At 36.0% G+C, this 18,120-nt stretch overlaps 1 protein-coding gene across 1 annotated transcript; it reads right to left on the reverse strand.

Moving 5' to 3' along the window:
* Positions 1 to 699: 699 nt before the first annotated feature.
* LOC309512030 (uncharacterized protein) lies at positions 700 to 13,011 on the reverse strand. The gene is made up of 9 exons (XM_082187441.1): positions 12,960 to 13,011; positions 2,925 to 3,049; positions 2,424 to 2,552; positions 2,310 to 2,340; positions 2,108 to 2,140; positions 1,941 to 1,976; positions 1,728 to 1,812; positions 1,481 to 1,525; positions 700 to 1,199 (listed from the first exon to the last, which is right to left on the reverse strand). Exons 2-9 carry the CDS (start codon positions 3,045 to 3,047, stop codon positions 1,100 to 1,102), a joined length of 582 nt encoding a protein of 193 aa, XP_082043567.1. The 5' UTR covers positions 3,048 to 3,049; positions 12,960 to 13,011; the 3' UTR covers positions 700 to 1,099.
* Between the last annotated feature and the right edge of the window lie 5,109 nt (positions 13,012 to 18,120).

Raw genomic sequence — 18,120 nt, forward strand, 5'->3', positions numbered from 1 at the left:
CCCTAATATTTCATAAAAACAACGTTACAGTCAGACGAAATATGAAAGACAACATTTTGTTGACTAGATTTGGGTACAGTTTTTACTGTAGAATATATTGCCACATCAAATAAGCTTTTGTTTAGCAATTTCTGCTCATATGTTCTATGTTCTTTGTCAAAAATAAAGTCATCAACTAAGATGTTAGCTGTTCCAATGTTGGCTATATTCAAACTAATGAATACATATGATAAAATGTAGGCCTATAATCATTTTTTTTACAAAGAAAGAGTACACTTGAAATATTGTTGAAATTGTAATTATTGTTGTAATTGTAACCTTTTTAATAAAATAGCTAAACATATTTACAAGATAGATGTACGCAAAATCTTAAATGGTCAATATAAGTCTTCTTCTAAATATATATTTTGTCCTTGCATTCATTCTTGTGGCTCAGTCAGTGTCACACCTGAATTAATGGCTCATTACGGAAGTAATTACGCATAATGGGTGGGACATTGTATTCTCAGGTGTAAACCACTCCTCCTTCGCATATTGGCTTTCCAAGCAAAACCTGTCTTACACAATTTAAATCAATGTATTGTTTTATGTGAACGATAAAGCAATACTATTTTCACATAATTTTGAAGCCAGAACTCGAAGCGACAACATCCATTAGTCAAAAGTCTTGTGGACACATATTTAGTATGAGTTTTGTGGTCTTATTTCAGCAACTTTCATTTTTAGTTTTTTCAATAACCACGCATAAACATTATTCTCTTAAAAATACAAACATCTACATACATGTTGCTCACATATTATGCTAGCCCTGTTTGTGCTATATAGAGTGAATTTACACCTTTGCCATTAATATGTTTATAAATAACTGAAAAAAGCACAAATGTCAGGGCATGTCAGAACATCTCAAGGGCCCCAAAAACACCTTGGTCCCCAGAGGGTTAAATACATGTACAGTAGCTGATAAAGATGAAATGATGAATCCAGCACTTAAAAACAAAGATTTGATTTCTAGAGACAGAGTTGTTTCAGCAGAAACACAACAGGGTTTCAGATCGAGTCTTTAAGAACAGAAACTCCCTTTGTGGTTTCAAACTGATCATCACCTGGACAAGTAGTCGTTTAACTGTTCAGATTCAGGTTGATTCAGTGAATCACGAGCATCAGATCTGATCTTCATTTGGACAGCAGATTCGGGATCCCTGAGAGAAACACATTCAGTTTTAGCAGATGAAGACTCATAGAGCAAAAGATTCACTTACAGCAGATGAAGATTCATTCACATCAGATCTGTGTGAAACTTAAAACATCTAACGCTTGTTTCACATAAGTGATTTAGTTCAAGTCTTTGAGATTCACTCCATTTCATTTATTAGCTTGTCTAAACAACTCTCACTGCATTCAAAGAGCTAATTTGATTCGTTCGTTCATTCTGTGTGAATCAAACCCATGATCTCAGTTGTTCATCTACAGAATCACTCACTTGTTTTCTGAATCATTCTCACACTGACAGATGAACCGCACTTTCCTGTGAAAAAATATGACAACAGATTGAATATGATTATTACATATCACATCCATCACAGAGTTTGAGATTATTTATTCAGACTTTAATGATTCCACTGTTTTACATTTGGTAATCTGAAGATGAAGGGAAATGTGATTCATGATGACATGAACTTTTGAGATTTACTGACTGAAATGATTCTTTTAGATTGATCACGACTCACCTGAAGATCCTTTTACGCTGAATCAAACACATCAAGAAGATGATAAGAAGAACAATGAAAACAGCCAAAAGCCACCACCACTTATCTATTCAAGTGATATAAAGAGAAATCAGCTGATCAAATCAATACATTAATTAATGAAGCAATGATATCGGCTGATCTAGAATGATAAATGAATATTAGAGTTGAGGTTTAATTCTCTCTATGTTTTACCTGAGAGCTGGAGAGGAGGAGTCACTTCTGTCACATCTTTAAAACACACATCGATCACAAATATAAGACAATATGACAGTAAACATTCAAACTGGATTGAGTCTGAATCAGATCTGAATCAGTGTTTTATTATTGAATTAAACACACGTTTATCAGCTGAAACTCACCCGGGTTTGGAGTCGCTGCAGTTTCATTCCTCACTGAAAAACACATTCACAATCATCGTGATTCACTTACAGAAGATTCAGTTCAACACAGAATCAGATCTGAATCAGGACAGACTGTGTGTGTGTGTGTGTGTGTGTGTGACGTGTGTGTGTGTGTGTGTGTGTGTGTGTGTGTGTGTGTGTGTGTGTGTGTGTCTCTCACCCCTGTACATGGTCTTATGACTGTGATGAGCCTGAAATGAAATACATTAGAGAATCGTGTTAATGAAGGATTAAATATGAAAACAGACGAATGATGAGTTGAGAGTTGATTTACCCCTGAAGCGTCACAGACGATCTCATGAATCAGATTCACACAGCGAGACGTGACGAGACGATCAGGAGAAACTGATGACGCAGGATCCATCAGTCTGTGTGGTTTATCTGGATCTGCTACACACTGATCCTGAACATATGAAAGACTATCAAATAATGTGTGTGTGTGTGTGTGTGTGTGTGTGTGTGTGTGTGTGTGTGTGTGTGTGTGTGTGTGTGTGTGTGTGAGATCCATCAGTCTGTATGGTTTATCTGGATCTGCTACACACTGATCCTGAACATATGAAAGACAATCAAATAATGTGTGTGTGTGTGTGTGTGTGTGTGTGTGTGTGTGTGTGTGTGTGTGTGTGTGTGTGTGTGTGTGTGTGTGTGTGTGTGTGTGTGTGAGATCCATCAGTCTGTGTGGTTTATCTGGATCTGCTACACACTGATCCTGAACATATGAAAGACAATCAAATAATGTGTGTGTGTGTGAGAGTGTGTGTGTGTGTATGGTCACCTCTATAAACCAGCTCTGTTCACAGTCTCCATTGCGTGTGTGATTCAGTATAATTGGCAGAATCACGTACACAAACCCCACAGCGCTCTCAATCTCTCCACATGTCATATTGATGATGTCCATGACTAAAAAAAAAAAAAAAGAAAAAAAAAGAAGTGTTTTCATAGAACAAACTAGGGCTGGGCGATATGGCTGAAAACTGTATCACGATATAAGTGTTTCATATCGGTCGATATCGATAATTATTGAATTTTTTTATAACATATTTAAAATAAGGACCAGTCCAGGAGACAAATATATTACATTTAAAGATTTTTTATTTTAAACTTAACCTACCTCTGATTATAATCCCATCAGTTAAAAAGGCAGAAATGTCAACACGACCATGGAAAACTCAAAAGTCTAAAATCACAATGAACACTTAACAATTATCTCTTAACATTAAGGTGCAAAATTAAAGAATACGTAAGAAATGCTTTATAAAGGGGTGGGCGATATGGCAAAAATATAATATTACGATTTCTTTCTATAAATTATATAAATCTATTTCTTTCTATTTTCTATAAATTATACATTGATACTTATTAAAGCTATTAATAAAGTTATTAGTCAAGAGCAGTGAGTGATTTTCTCTTTACATTTTGTTGTTTTATTAACATTAAAGGGATAGTTCTCCTAAAAATTCTAATTTTCATAATTTACTCTCTCACGTTGTTTTAAACTCGAATAAGTTTCTTTCTTCTGTTGAAAATAAAAGTTATTTGGAAGAATGTGGGTAACCAAACAGTTGATGTACCCCAGTGACTTCCATAGTATATTTTTCCTCCTATGGAAGTCAATGGGGACCAGCTACTGTTTGGATACCCACATTCTTCAAAATATTAATATTAGAAAATATTAGAAGGCAATTAATACAGGTTTGGAACAACATTAGAGTGCGTAAATAATGAGATAATTTTTATTTTTGGGTGAACTATCCCTTTAAGGACAAGCGGCAGCGTGTTTACGATTACTACTGTCTCTTTAAGAGCTGCGCGCGACGCGTCTATTATACACGCATTTGACAAGCAGATTTTCTCTCAATTTTCTCAAGTTTGCTTTCACTTTAGACATATCCGACTAGTTTATGTAAACCTTGTGTGTATAACAGTATTAGCAAAATAAGACTCGAAAGATAACTTAGTATTCAGGCGCTGGTAGACAGGCTTTTAGTGCATGTGAGCTTCACATGTATGCGCTGAGAAACTAGCTAGAACAGCGCATAAGCACGCGAATAACAGAAAAACTGACGACGGTCTTGCATAATCTGCAGACGACATTGGTCTGACTACGGTCAGACTTTAAGTCAGGCGAGCTGACTTTTTCTGTTTTATCTAGTTACTAGAGAGTGAGTGCCTTTGTTCATGCAATCAAACTTGCTTTGCTGGTTTCTTCCAACGAAAAAAATAAATAAATAATTATCGAACGTTTTATCGAACGCATTTTTTATTGATATTGATTACGTGTCTATCGCGATACATATCGTTATCGTTTTATCGCCCAGCCCTAGAACAAACATCAAACCTTTAATATCTATCAAGCATGCAATGATGTGTCTTTAAAGGGTAACTAAACCCCTGGTCAGAGCCTGACTCCACCCACTGTCAATATTTGAAAAATGCTAGAAAAGTGGGCAGACCCCAGCGGAGATAGAGGGGACGAACCGTGAGCGGGGGGGCGTGCACCTGAGACCTGCTGTCAGACTCTAAAATGGAGTTTGCTCACAGGGTCGCAAGACGACGTAAAGTACATGCATCTGATGAGTTTTATCAGAGCCCGTCATTCTCTGGTTTTATCAAGTTGATGTCAATAGCGCGCGCTCTCTATATAGGCATATTCATATTTTGCCGCTATGTGAAAAAATCCAGCAAAATGCGCCGACGCGTTTGTCGACCCAGAGGATTAACTTTAGCCTAACCATAAATTGTGATTAAATTATATGATCACTCACATCAAGACGCCGCTGCGGTGGTGGAGTCCATGCAGGAGCGTTTGTCACTGCGTCGCTTTTCAGCGCGAGCTGTGTGGAGAAGCCCATTTCCACCTCTATTGCGTTGGAGAAGCAATCCCGCGAAAATGCAGGTTTCACACTCACGGTCTTCCAGGCCAAGTGCATGCAAACACTGGCGCCTATTTTCCAAGTCTGCTGGAAAGTTATGCAGTCCAGCAGTGCTGTTCCTTGCAACCAGCAACACTACACCTACGTACCCTCCTGACCACTGTACACAGATAAATCTACGCTAGCTCGTACCAAGGGCGTGGTGAGCTCGTACCAGGGGCGTGGTAGAGCTGGAACCTGCTTACGTGCCACCGCAACATCCAATAGGAAAATTCAACTGCAGTAGCCACCGTTCAACCTTAAGAGGGCAGCACTCAGACGTTTTTACACCATATATTGTAAAATTAAAACACTTTATACCCAAATGTCAAAAAAGTTACTCGAATCAATGAACAGCACTAATAAAGCCTCATTCTTACAGATCATTAAATAAAAAAAGTTGGTTTAGGGTTTAGTTACCCTTTAAAGCGAGTTTCTTCTTCTATCTTTAAAATAAATACATGTTTAGGGTTTCAGCAAATAATATTTAAATGTCAGTCTGATCCTAAAAAAAAGCTGATGTATTTCAGATAAACTCAGAATATGGCACTCAAATCACGTGGATTATTAGGAATCACAAATATCAGATCATCATATTACATTATTACAGCAGTATTGATGAGAAATGCTGCTTTACAGAGTATAGCGAGAGGATATCAAAATATAAATCTGGATTTTATCACAGCAGAGTTAATCCAGCATCAGTCACACTCATAGTTCAAAGATTAGCAACCTTTATTGAATTTTCTATAATCAATGATAATAATTATAATCAATCCTCTTAGATGAAGTGGAGGAATACAGACAGTTTCAAACTGTAACTTGTACATAACTACTTCAGTTGAGTAAAGTTGACAATAAATTCACAGATTTGAACTTCCCGGATTAATAACTTGTGAGCTAAACGTTGTAGACAAGCAGCTCCAACTAGCCTGGGAAAACCCAGACTACTTCCGGCGAATTTTAATTCTCTCTCCAGGATAGTCTGGAGAAGAGCCCATTCAAACTCATTTCTGTGCCGCCGAAATCGCGGCACCAATCAGAAACGTTTGGGGAGGGATTTACATGATGACGACAGCGCAGCGACGCTGAAGGAGATTTCGTTACAAAGATGAATGCCGCCGTGGAACATCACTCGTTCGAATCAGTTATCGCGTCTGTTTTGAGCGCTTTAAACTTACCGTTTTCGTTTAAACCGGAGCAAAGAACAACACTCGAAGCATACGTCATCTCCTTCATCGATCTGATCGCAAAGACCCGCCCTCCTTAGTTACTGTCGCTATGCCCGACAAGCTACGCTGCTCTCACGCCACACCATGTTCTCACGCAGTGAAAAATACATCGCGGAGCAGAGAGGAGACTGACAACACGCTGACAGACAGGACAGACCAGGTTACTTTTCTGTTACTTTTGATATTAAACATATTAAACAAAGTCTCACCTTTCAAATTTGGTCATTTTTTAAAAGAAATTGAAACGATACATACCGTTTTGTTGCTCTTTAATGTGTCTGACAGATCGCTGTAGAGCATCAGTTAAAGCTGCTCGTGAACCAATCATCACTTCCTTCTAGGTTCATTTATAGCATCAAATAAACATGAATGAACATGGGAAGGATTGTTGTTTTAACCGCGGAAAGACATCAGTACACTCCGTTATTCATGTTCAAATCCTCCCTTGTTTATCTGCTATCTCTCCAAAGAGTATAGAAGTTACTTCTATACTCTTTGATCTCTCCTGACTGCTTTGTCGGACAAAATGGCGGATGGCGGATTATGATTGGTTAGATCGCCTGTCAATCAAGCTCCCTGCGAAGGGAGCTACGTCGGTTGGTGACGCCCCTTTGGAAATGAATTGTCTACATAGCTTCCCCAGACCCTACACTCAGTTTCAACTGAGAAGGGTCTGGTTTTAACCAGGCTAAGCTCCAACCTTATTTTCCTCAAAACGAGCTTTCCTTCACAGTGATCCACAACATACAGTGATCTGTGTGAGACAGTATGAGCAGCCGAGAGACAGATCCGAAGGGACCGTCTGCAATGTGCAAAATAACTTCAGTGTCACCAAATTCAGTTCACACATCACTGCTGTCCTGTTGGTTATAATACAACACTTATTTTGGAAAAAAGTATTTTTGTATAATTTTTATGATTTTTATTATGAAAAATATTCAATAACTTTGATAAATGTTGTACAAAAACCCAACAATGCCCCCTGGAGGTTTCTTTATGTATTTGACTTTGTTGGTGCTTGCACAGGTATGGACAAGTCAGGACATGTCTGAACTAGTATCAATTCAACTAGGGCTGCAACAACTAATCGATAAAATCGATAATAATCGATTATGAAAATCGTTGTCAACGAATGTCATTGTCGATTAGTTGGTCTGCTCACGTCACGGGGAGCGTTACTGATGACATCACTTTCATGACAACACAGTCACACGCGAAATGGCAGAGAGTAATCGGAGAGAAATGACAGATCAATCGGCGGCAGAAAAAAGTGTGCGCCCCAAGTCATCTAAGGCATGGGAGCATTTTACATTAAATGCAGCAAATAAGACTGTAATCTGCAAGTTATGCAAAGCTGAGCTTGTGTGGAATGGAAGTACCACAGTGATGCACGAACACATGAAGAGGAAACACGTTGGTGTCACGGATGAAGGTGAAACATCAGCACGCTAAGCAAAAACTGTATATCCTCATTATATGAAGATGTGAAAATGGTATAGTCTAGTTTAATTCAATGCTACTGTGTAAACAGCTTTGTTGACTAACTTCGGGACACTAGATATATTTTGTCTCGAGCATCAGGTTGCGCAATCAGTTCGCAACATAAGTGGTGGATTAAAATAGCGCTACCGCAGAAATAGGTTAAATTAAATGGTGTTTACAAAGTGAAGCACTAAATATAAAGGCAGTCAATATGCAGCAGTAAAAGATTGTTTTTTAGTCACTGTAGTCAGTGGTTTTCAGCGAATGCTTGTGCACTAATGCATCATTTTTCCTGTCCTTTTAATCAAGCCTGTTAGCTTGCTTCCGCTAAAGAAAATAGTCCGTTCCGTCTCTACGGTTAGAATCCCGCGTCCATAGCAACGCTCTGTTTTTCATGGCAACGGTGTGTTATACTCATAGGTTATACTCTATGATTATACTTCGCAGCGGTCTGTTATCAAGAAATAACAGAACGCATTCTACATTGGAATTCAACCAAGCCATGTAATAATAAGTTTTAATTGTTTTTCAAACGCGATCTACTGAGGCTCTACTATGTTCACACACTTGTTTTCAATCTTTCTATATTTCATTGATCAATATCCTTATAATTCATTTAATTTTAAATAAAAATTAAATTAATTATATATTTGAGATGTTTTTGGTTTATATCTTCACATCTGATCAACATGTCTGTGTAAATTTGTTTTAACAAAAATTATGTTGTATATAATTTTTATTTTTTTACATTAATCATGGTTGTCAACTTGCCATCAGCAATTATCATTAAAAACAATGCAAATATTGATTTACACATAAATTGTTTCTCCTTGCATACTCAAATGCTGTTTTTTATTTCAGAAAGAAACAGCTCACCATGAGTGAATTTGTTCAGAGGAGAAATCCCCCATGCACTCCTCAACAAGCAGCCATTGTAACAGATGCCATACTTAATATGTTGGTAACTGACATGCGGCCAATGTCAATGGTGGAAGATGAAGGATTCAAAAAAATGGTCAGCACACTCAACCCAGGATACATTCTTCCCTCAAGGACCCACTTCACAAAATTAATGGAGAGGAAGTACCAGGAGGCATTCCAAAAAATTAAGAGTGCTATAAACACCACCAACAGCAGAATGGCTTTAACTACTGATATATGGACAAGTGTTGCCACTGAAGCTTACCTTGGCATTACATGCCATTACATTGGGAATGACTGGAAGATGACATCTGTCTGCCTTACCACCACGCCACTCGAAGACAGACATACCTCAACCAACATTGCAGAGTGGTTGGAAGAAGTAGCAGTCAAGTTTGAAATCCCTTCTGAGAAAATTTGTGCCATTGTACATGACAATGGTGCGAACATTGTGGCTGCTGCAAAATTACTGGAGGAGAAACATGGGTGGAGCAGTATACGCTGCACTGGCCACACTTTGCAGTTGGTGATTAATGCTGCATTAAAGAACACAGGCATTCAAAGAGCAGTTGGAGCTGCAAGATGTCTTGTGGAGCATTTCAAAAAAAGTGAGCAAGCCTGCAGCAAGCTGAAAGACAAACAGAAACAAGTGGGCACACCTGAGCATAAGCTTGTTCAGGATGTAAGTACTAGATGGAACAGTACATTCTACATGATTAACAGACTGATTGAACAGAGGTGGTCTGTAACTGCAACTCTATCTGACCCATCCCTCACTCACAGAGACAAACGCTATCTTGACTTGAAACCAGACCAGTGGAGTCTGCTTGAAGAGCTTTGCACTGCTCTTAAGCCATTTGAATGTGCAACTGTTTTTATGAGTGGGCAGGAATATATAACAGTCTCTTCATTGCCTCCACTTGTGAAAGGGCTCTTGAAGTCCACTGAAGGTGCTGCCTACGATTCAGCTTCAGTGAAATCCTTCCAAGTCACAGCAGTTGAGCAGCTTCAAAACAGATGGAAGGAAACACTCTTTGATCAGGTAGATAATCCTGTGATTCTCTCCTCTGCTCTGGACCCAAGGTTCAGAAGACTGAAATTTCTATCACCTGAGCAAATTATAACTGTTCAAGCTAAAGTGCAAACTAAAGCACTTGCAGCAAGAAGGGAGATGGTGCAGCAGCAGCAAATTACCACCTCAACCATAAGAACCGCAGCTGAACCTTCAACATCTTTGCTTGACTCACTCCTTGAGTCTGGAGGCAGCAGTGACGAAGAGAGCAGAGAGGAGAAAGCTGAGGAGGACCTCAACACTCAAAGAAGAAATGAAGTCCTGGCTTACTTTGGTGAGAGGCCCCTAGCCAAGGAAGAAAATCCTTTGGATTGGTGGAGAGATAATAAAGATAAATATCCCACCTTGGCAAAATTAGCTAAATCCTACTTGTGTATCCCAAGCTCCTCAACACCATCTGAGCGTCTATTTTCTGCTGCAGGTAACATAGCTTGCAAAAAGAGAGCCAGCCTCAGCCCGGAGCATGTGGACATGCTGACATTTTTGCATTCCAATTCAAAGTTTTGGAAGAGTGAATAAGAAACATGTTGAACAACACTGAACAGTGACAGTTTTCCTCTTCTTCTGCATTCTACATCTGTATCAAACAGTAACATTTGTTTGTTTGTTTATTATTTATAATTTTGACATTTCAACAAAATCTGCTGCTTAATATCTTATTTCAAACATGTTTGTGTCCTAATTTCATAATGTGAAGTTTATATGAGCAGCAAAACTCAATATTTTGTTTTTGTTTATTTATATTTTGGATATTTAAATAAGTTTTACTGTTTAAAAACTGGACAGACTTTTGTGTTTTAAGGTTTAAAATGTAAAAATGAAAGATTATATTAGTAAAACTCAATGTGTGGCTTTTGCACTTTTTAAAGTACACGTTTACACATAAATACCCCGATTTAGGGTTTTATTTAGTTATAATAAACAAAAAATCAAATGGAATAAAAAAAAAAAACGCTTTATCCGATTAATCGATTAATCGAAAAAATAATCGTCTGATTAATCGATTATCAAAATAATCGTTAGTTGCAGCCCTAAATTCAACTAAAATAAGTGTTGTAGTTTAACCATCAGGACAGTAGTGATGTGTGAACTGAATTTGGCAACAATACAGTGTATTACAGTGAAGTTATTGAATATTTTTCATAATTAAAATCCAAAAAATTATACAAAAATATATTTTTTTTCTGAAAATAAGTGTTGTATTATAACCATCAGGACAGCAGTGATGTGTGAACTGAATTTGGCAACAATACAGTATATTACAGTGAAGTTATTGAATATTTTTCATAATTAAAATCCAAAAAATTATACAAAAATATATTTTTTTCTGAAAATAAGTGTTGTATTATAACCATCAGGACAGCAGTGATGTGTAAACTGAATTTGGCAACAATGCAGTGAATTAAAGTGAAGTTATTTATTATTTTTCATAATAAAAACCATAAAAATTATACAAAAATAGTATTTTCCCAAAATAACTGTTGTAGTTTAACCAATAGAGAGTCTAAGTCCCTCCCCTCCGCTTCCGGCTCATGGGACCTTATTTCGGAAAAAATATGTATGGTAGTCAATGGCGAGAGACAACTTATCTTTTTATTCTGTCTGAACTGTGCCCTGAATTACACATATGATGTTTGTCAATTTAAAAGATAATTATGAAAGTCAAGAAAGTCGCAGTTTGTCATAAAACAGAAGAGTAACATTTAGTTTTATGTGAAAATCGCTCAATGAACTACATCTCTCGTCTTGCACTATGTACGTATGTGTGCAGTCTGGCACAAAACACTCAGGCATGACGGCATAACGTTACCATTATAACGTCAGACTATAGAAAAAAATGACAGACGTTAGCTTCAGTAAAGTTAGCTTCATTCATTGAGAGAAAAGGTATGATGTCACATGTGCGCCTTTTGAGTTTGTAGTCTTTGTAATTACGTATTTTCACAGTCTTATACCTCAACAGTTTTACATCAAACTGCGACTTTCTTGACTTTAAAATGTATCTTTTAAATTGACAAACATCATTATGTATAATTCAGGGCACAAGTCAAACGAGATCAAAATATTTGTTGTCTCTCGCCATTGACAAAAATACAATATTTTTCCAAAATAAGGTCCCATGGTGGTCTACCGGAAGGGGAGGGACTTAGGCTCTCTATAGGAAAGTAGTGATGTGTGAACTGAATTTGCCAACAATACAGTGTATTACAGTGAAGTTATTGAATATTTTCCATAATAAAAATCATAGAAATTATAAAAAATAAAAAAATTCTCGAAAATAAGTGTTGTAGTATAACCAATAGGACAGCAGTGATGTGTGAACTGAATTTGGCAACAATGCAGTGTATTACAGTGAAGTTATTTAATATTTTTCATAATAAAAATCCAAAAATGTATACAAAAATATATATATTTCTGAAAATAAGTGTTGTAGTTTAACCAATAGGACAGCAGTGATGTGTAAACTGAATTTGGCAACAATGCAGTGTATTACAGTGAAGTTATTTAATATTTTTCATTATAAAAATAATAAAAAATGTATACAAAAAGCCTTGTCTACGTTACTACGATTGAAAAGAGGTGTTATTTGTGTAGTAACAATGTTTAGCTCACGAGTTATTAATCTGTGAATTTATTGTCAAACTAGTTACTCAACTTTCCACTTAAAGGTCGTGATGTTACATGTGACACTGAAGCTATAAAGCATGTCGAGGAATCGCAAAGAAATGTGTCAGGAAGCTCGTTTTCTGAAGGCTAATGTACACTATACACACATGTACACTATACATTACACACACATGTACACACATGTACACTATACACACATGCACACTATATAAAGACAATTTATATATCCATAATAACAGTAAGAGTATCAACATTGATGCCTTTCGATTCCATAACATATCTTCCTTTGATGATAATACTATTATACTTAATAGTAATAATAATAATAATTTATTAATAATAATTAATATTAATAATAACAAATTCCATTTTTATGACTGAATTCCATCCGCGCTTCAAGTCGTTCAGTGTAACTTCAAGGGACAAGTACATGACTGCTGTGCTGAGAAAATCTGCATATTTAAGAGACTTAAACCCTGCGAGAGTAAAACATTTTACATTTTCTTCCAATTCTCAAGACAATTTACTTTATAATCAAATATATAACTTAAATGTCATCATACCTGCACGTGGATATGTGGTTTGGCGACGATGGGTGGCAGCGAGAGAGAGAGAGAGAACAGAAACTAGTGATGGGAAGTTCGGATCAATTTACTGACTCTTGAACATCAAAATGAACAAATCTTTTTTCGAGTCATTTCGTTCATTTAAGGCGATTTAAATGTTGTACTTTTAACAGGCAAATTCCCTGAACACATCCACCTACGCAATCTTGATCACATTCTGAATTAAGAAATCATTATAATGCAGTCAAAAATAATTTACAGGGAACATAAATAATTATTTTTACTTTCGAGTCTTTCGTACGCAATGAACGACTCATCACTCGACTCAGTTCACCGTCTAGGTTCAGACTCGATAGGCTCGTTTAAGTTGTGCCTCTACTGACATGTGTGCAGGACAGGAGATTTTAGGACATCCTCAGACATCAGACAAGGCATATGCCTCAGACTAAAAGGCTTCAGGTCTCAGGAAAAACAATGTCAGGTGTCAGGTCTCGTACAATAAGGCATCGGACGAAACGGACACACATGTGACGTCACATGTATGTGGTTCATAGCTCGAAAGAACGCTTTAACTCCAAGATAGTTTGCCAACATTAAAGCTAGTAGTTTAAATATGGCATCTAAGTTTTTAAATGTGCAAATAAAACTTGTGAAATGCATGTTCTCTTCTGTAAACAACGTAATTAGTGTAACATTTCATTAAAGCATATATTATATAAGTATTTTAAAGTTAGTTTTAAGCTTTAAAACATGAGTTGAAGCGTATGAGAACTTGCCATCGTTGAAATGCTTGCCATCGTCAAAATCTTTTTTGTCTCTATAGCTGGATAACGTCCACAGATCCTTGGATTTCTGAGAAGAACAGATATTGTCTGCGGTTTCGTTTTTACAATGCAACCGGCCATAATGTCTGTGTGTGTGTGTGTGTGTGTGTGTGTGTGTGTGTGTGTGTGAATGAAACGATACAAATGAGTTTTAAGGTATAAGCTAAGTATTCTAATTCAGTGTACTTCAAGTGTGTTAATGATTAGTTTACTTGAAGAATTAAATTGTAGTAAAGCATAACTTTAAGTGTATACTAAATTGTGCGCTAAATAATTTTGAAATATACTTTCAATGCATTGTTACAATGATCATTTTCCGCACATAGTTAAAAATATACCTAAAATATATATTTTAAGTAAAGTGCAAATAAATACACTTAAAAAAAAAATACAAATAATTTCACTTCAAGTATATTTTTCTAAAATATATTTTCTAAAATATACTAAAGTACAATTATTTTGAAGTGTATTGTGAAAAAAAGCATGATACTAATATAATTTTAATATATTTAAAGATTAAAAGTAAGTATATTTGCAATGTAATAATGAAAAAAAGGAATCTATGTCAAATACAGTAAAGTATTTAGCCCTGGTAAAGAAAAAAAAAAGCCAAGTATACTTGCAGCCAGACTAATTTAGTGTACTTCAAGTGTGTTAATGATTAGTTTACTTGGAAGTGTGCTATTTTGAAACAGCTAATCTTGTACACTCTAAAAAATAAAACATTGGGTCAACAAAAAAAAATATGTTAACGTTTTCCACTAGAATTTTTATGTTAAGACTACTGGCAGAATTACATTAATTCAAAGCGATGTTTTGAGTATGGTGAATTACTTTTTTTGGGCCACAATAAAACGCATTTCTAAGTAACATGAACTTAATAATTTTCAACATGAATGCAAGTAATTAAGTTGATCCAACATAATGTTTTAAGTTAGGTGAAGGAGTTTTTTGGCCACAATAAAACACATTTCTAAGTAACATGAACTTAATAATTAAGTTGATCTCTGCAAGAGTTAAGTTGAGCCCTTTTGATTTGATTTGAAGTTGATTACTCTTTTAAACATACATGTAACATTCATCTTTTAATATATTTCCCTTTCAAAACATTTAAATGAACTGTATTACCATGTCCTTTCTAATACAACGTAAAGCATACATTTTCTTAGAAATCAACCTGTGTACTTATCACTTCAAATCAAACATTCAATTGAAATGTATGGTCACTACACTGTCATTGGACAGGCGCGCACACTGTTAACGATATCATTGGCTGTAGAGTGTGACAATCTGTCAATAAAAATCAGCCAACACTTTTTTGTTCTCCTCCGATCTACATTGATCTCATAAATTGCCTCTGTGAAGTTTGAACACAGAAAACATTTCATCACTGGATAGGTTTCGTTCGTCAGCTGAATGTGCCGAACGCTTTTCAGAGAAGATAAGGCAACGTTATTTTAGTACAATTCACACCCAGCGGTAACTCGGAGAAAAAAAATCTCTGAATGCTTAACGTGAAACTTCGGACTTCCGACCTATTACCATGGTGTCAATTCTCTATTGATTTTGATGGTAATATCAATTTTGATTAACGTTAATATGCGCGAGGGAGGGAGAGCAAGACAGTTTGAAGACTGTGAGAATGCGCGCGCGCGGCCGGAGGAGGGTGTATCTCTCTCTCTGCTCGTTCTCTCAGTAACATGCGGGCGCCTGTCACAATTGTAAACAATAAAAACGAAATTTGGAAAACTAAAACGGAATTCATAGGGCCCTACATAACTCCGACTTGTTTTGAGCAAAGTATCTGAACAAATAGTATAATGTTAGCTATACTCAATCAGTGACAGGCTACAGCTACTAGCTAACTTAACCTCGGCACACAGACTAACCAACGCTATCTCACGACCAATTCGTACGAATTCGTACGAATGATAAAAAGTTGGCTAATTCGTACTAATTCGTACGACCTCACTCGTACGAATTTGTACGATTTGTCTAAACCCACGTGATGGGTAGGTTTAGGGGCGGGGTCAGGGGTAGGTCATTCGTATGAATTCATACGAATTGGCCAATTCGTAAAATATGTACGATTTTGCAAAAATCGTACTAATTCGTACGAGTCAGGTCGTATGAATTCGTACGAATAAGCCACTTTGTAGAATTTGTACGTTTTCCCGTGAGATCGGGCTGGACTAACGTATACTATCAACACTGCTCAAATTTCAGAGTAAGGACTTCCAGATTTCGGTATTTGGTTACAGTAGGCTATCACCAACAGAATCCTGAGCGAATGCGAATATGTGTAAGCATAAAATTACTTACCATTCACCACATTACGCTTCAGCGAGTTTCAGCTGTGGCCACACTCCTCTGGCCTTAAACATGCGCAAGGAAACTGTGGACCGTTTACACGTCATCAAATTGTTTTTTACATTAACAGAACTTAAAATTAAATTAATTTTTGATTAACTGAAAATGTTCAACTCTGACAAGTCATGATAGTATATTGAATCAATAGGCATAATTTGTGTGTCATCCCAGCTCAATAAAATAACAATTACAAGTAAAAAGTCTAACAGCATCTCAGAACTTGATTTTTTATTTCACAACAATATATATATTTAAGTAATGACTAAAGGTCCTCTGAATTAGTTTTTAGAGTGTACACTGTAAAAAAACACAACTTGAGAAAAGTTGAAATGACTGATTTTGTTGTGTTGGTTCAGCAAAAATCCACACTGTAAAAATCTCGTACAACAACAACAGAAAATTGTTAATAATTTCCCCTAGCTTTTTCTTGTTGACTCAACTTTTGTAAATAACAGTTATACGAACTGAAAATAAGTTGTCTGTGTAGACAAAAAAACTTTTAGTTGAGTCATCTTGACATTATCTTTTCTGGAGAGGTGCAACTATTCTGTGACAAATCTTTTGTAGTTGAGCCAATTCAACATTTTTTGTCTATTGGAAACAGAAGTTGTTATTAAGAATAAGGTTCAGATGTAGATTTTTTATTGAAAATGTTTGATCACTATTTTGGTGATGAGCGTTTCCTTGAGTTGGGCAGTTTAACTCTTGGTTTTTTGTGTGAGTTTGTGGTCTTTGCAACAGTGATTAACAAAACACATAATCTAGATAACAGCATCATAAAGGAGAATAATTCACTACTCTTATTCCTGAAAAGTGATTATTTATGAATAATATATAATATTTACCAACAAAACTTTAATACAACAGATCAACTATTCTGAATTTTGTTTTTTAAATATATTGTAGGATTTATATAACACAGACATCAAGAATCAACTTATGAATCTCAAAAATGGTGAAATGTTTCATGCCGCAATGCATGCTGGGAGCCACGATTTTAATACTATGGTGGCTCCCAGCATGCATTGCGGCATGAAGCATGTCACCATTGTTGAGATTCATATGCGGATTCCTGATGTCTGTGTGTGCCAAAATTATGGAAGCTTGTTTCCGCTTCCTAAAAATAAAATAAAAAAGGTAATTGGGACTTTTTAATCTCACAATTCTGACTTTTTACCTCAGAATTACATGATATAAAGTTGCAATTGCAGGTTATTAAGTCAAAATTGCGTGATATAAACTCAGAATTGTGAGATATAAACTCGCAAAATGCGAGAAATAGGCTAAACTTGAAATTCTGATTTTTTTTCTCTCAGAATTGCATGTTTATATCTCGCAATTCTGACTTTATAATACGCAATTAGGAGATATAAAGTCGCAATTGCATGTTATGAAGTCAGAATTGTGAGATATAAACTATTCTGAGGTAAAAAAAATAAAAAATCTGTCTTTTTTTCCCCTTAGAATTGGACTTTATATCTCACAATTGTGAGTTTATATCTCACAATTATGAGAAAAGATGTCAGAATTGCGAGATATAAACTCGCAATTATGTGTTATAAAGTCAGAATTGCGTGATATAAAGTTGCGACATCTCGCAATTGCGACTTTATTACACGCAATTGTGACTTTATATCTCGCAATTCTGACTTTATAACACGCAATTGCGACTTTATTTCACGCAATTCTGAGAAATAAAGTCAGAAATTATCTTTTAAAATGTTTTATTCTATGGCGGAAACAAGCTTCCATACAAAATACATTTTAAAATCAGAATTCAGAATGTATGATCTGCTGCAAGAAAGTTTTGCTGGTAAAATATTAATACAAAAAGAATCATTTTTGGTCAGAAATAAGATTAGTGATTTATTCTAGTTTATGAGGCTGAAAACTTGATCCTCTTGGTTTATTCTGCCTTAGCAACAAATTATGTGTTTTGCTAAATACTGTTATAAAGACCCAAA

This window comes from Leuciscus leuciscus, assembly GCF_965113295.1.
Source record: "Leuciscus leuciscus genome assembly, chromosome: 1".
Lineage (NCBI taxonomy): Eukaryota > Metazoa > Chordata > Actinopteri > Cypriniformes > Leuciscidae > Leuciscus > Leuciscus leuciscus.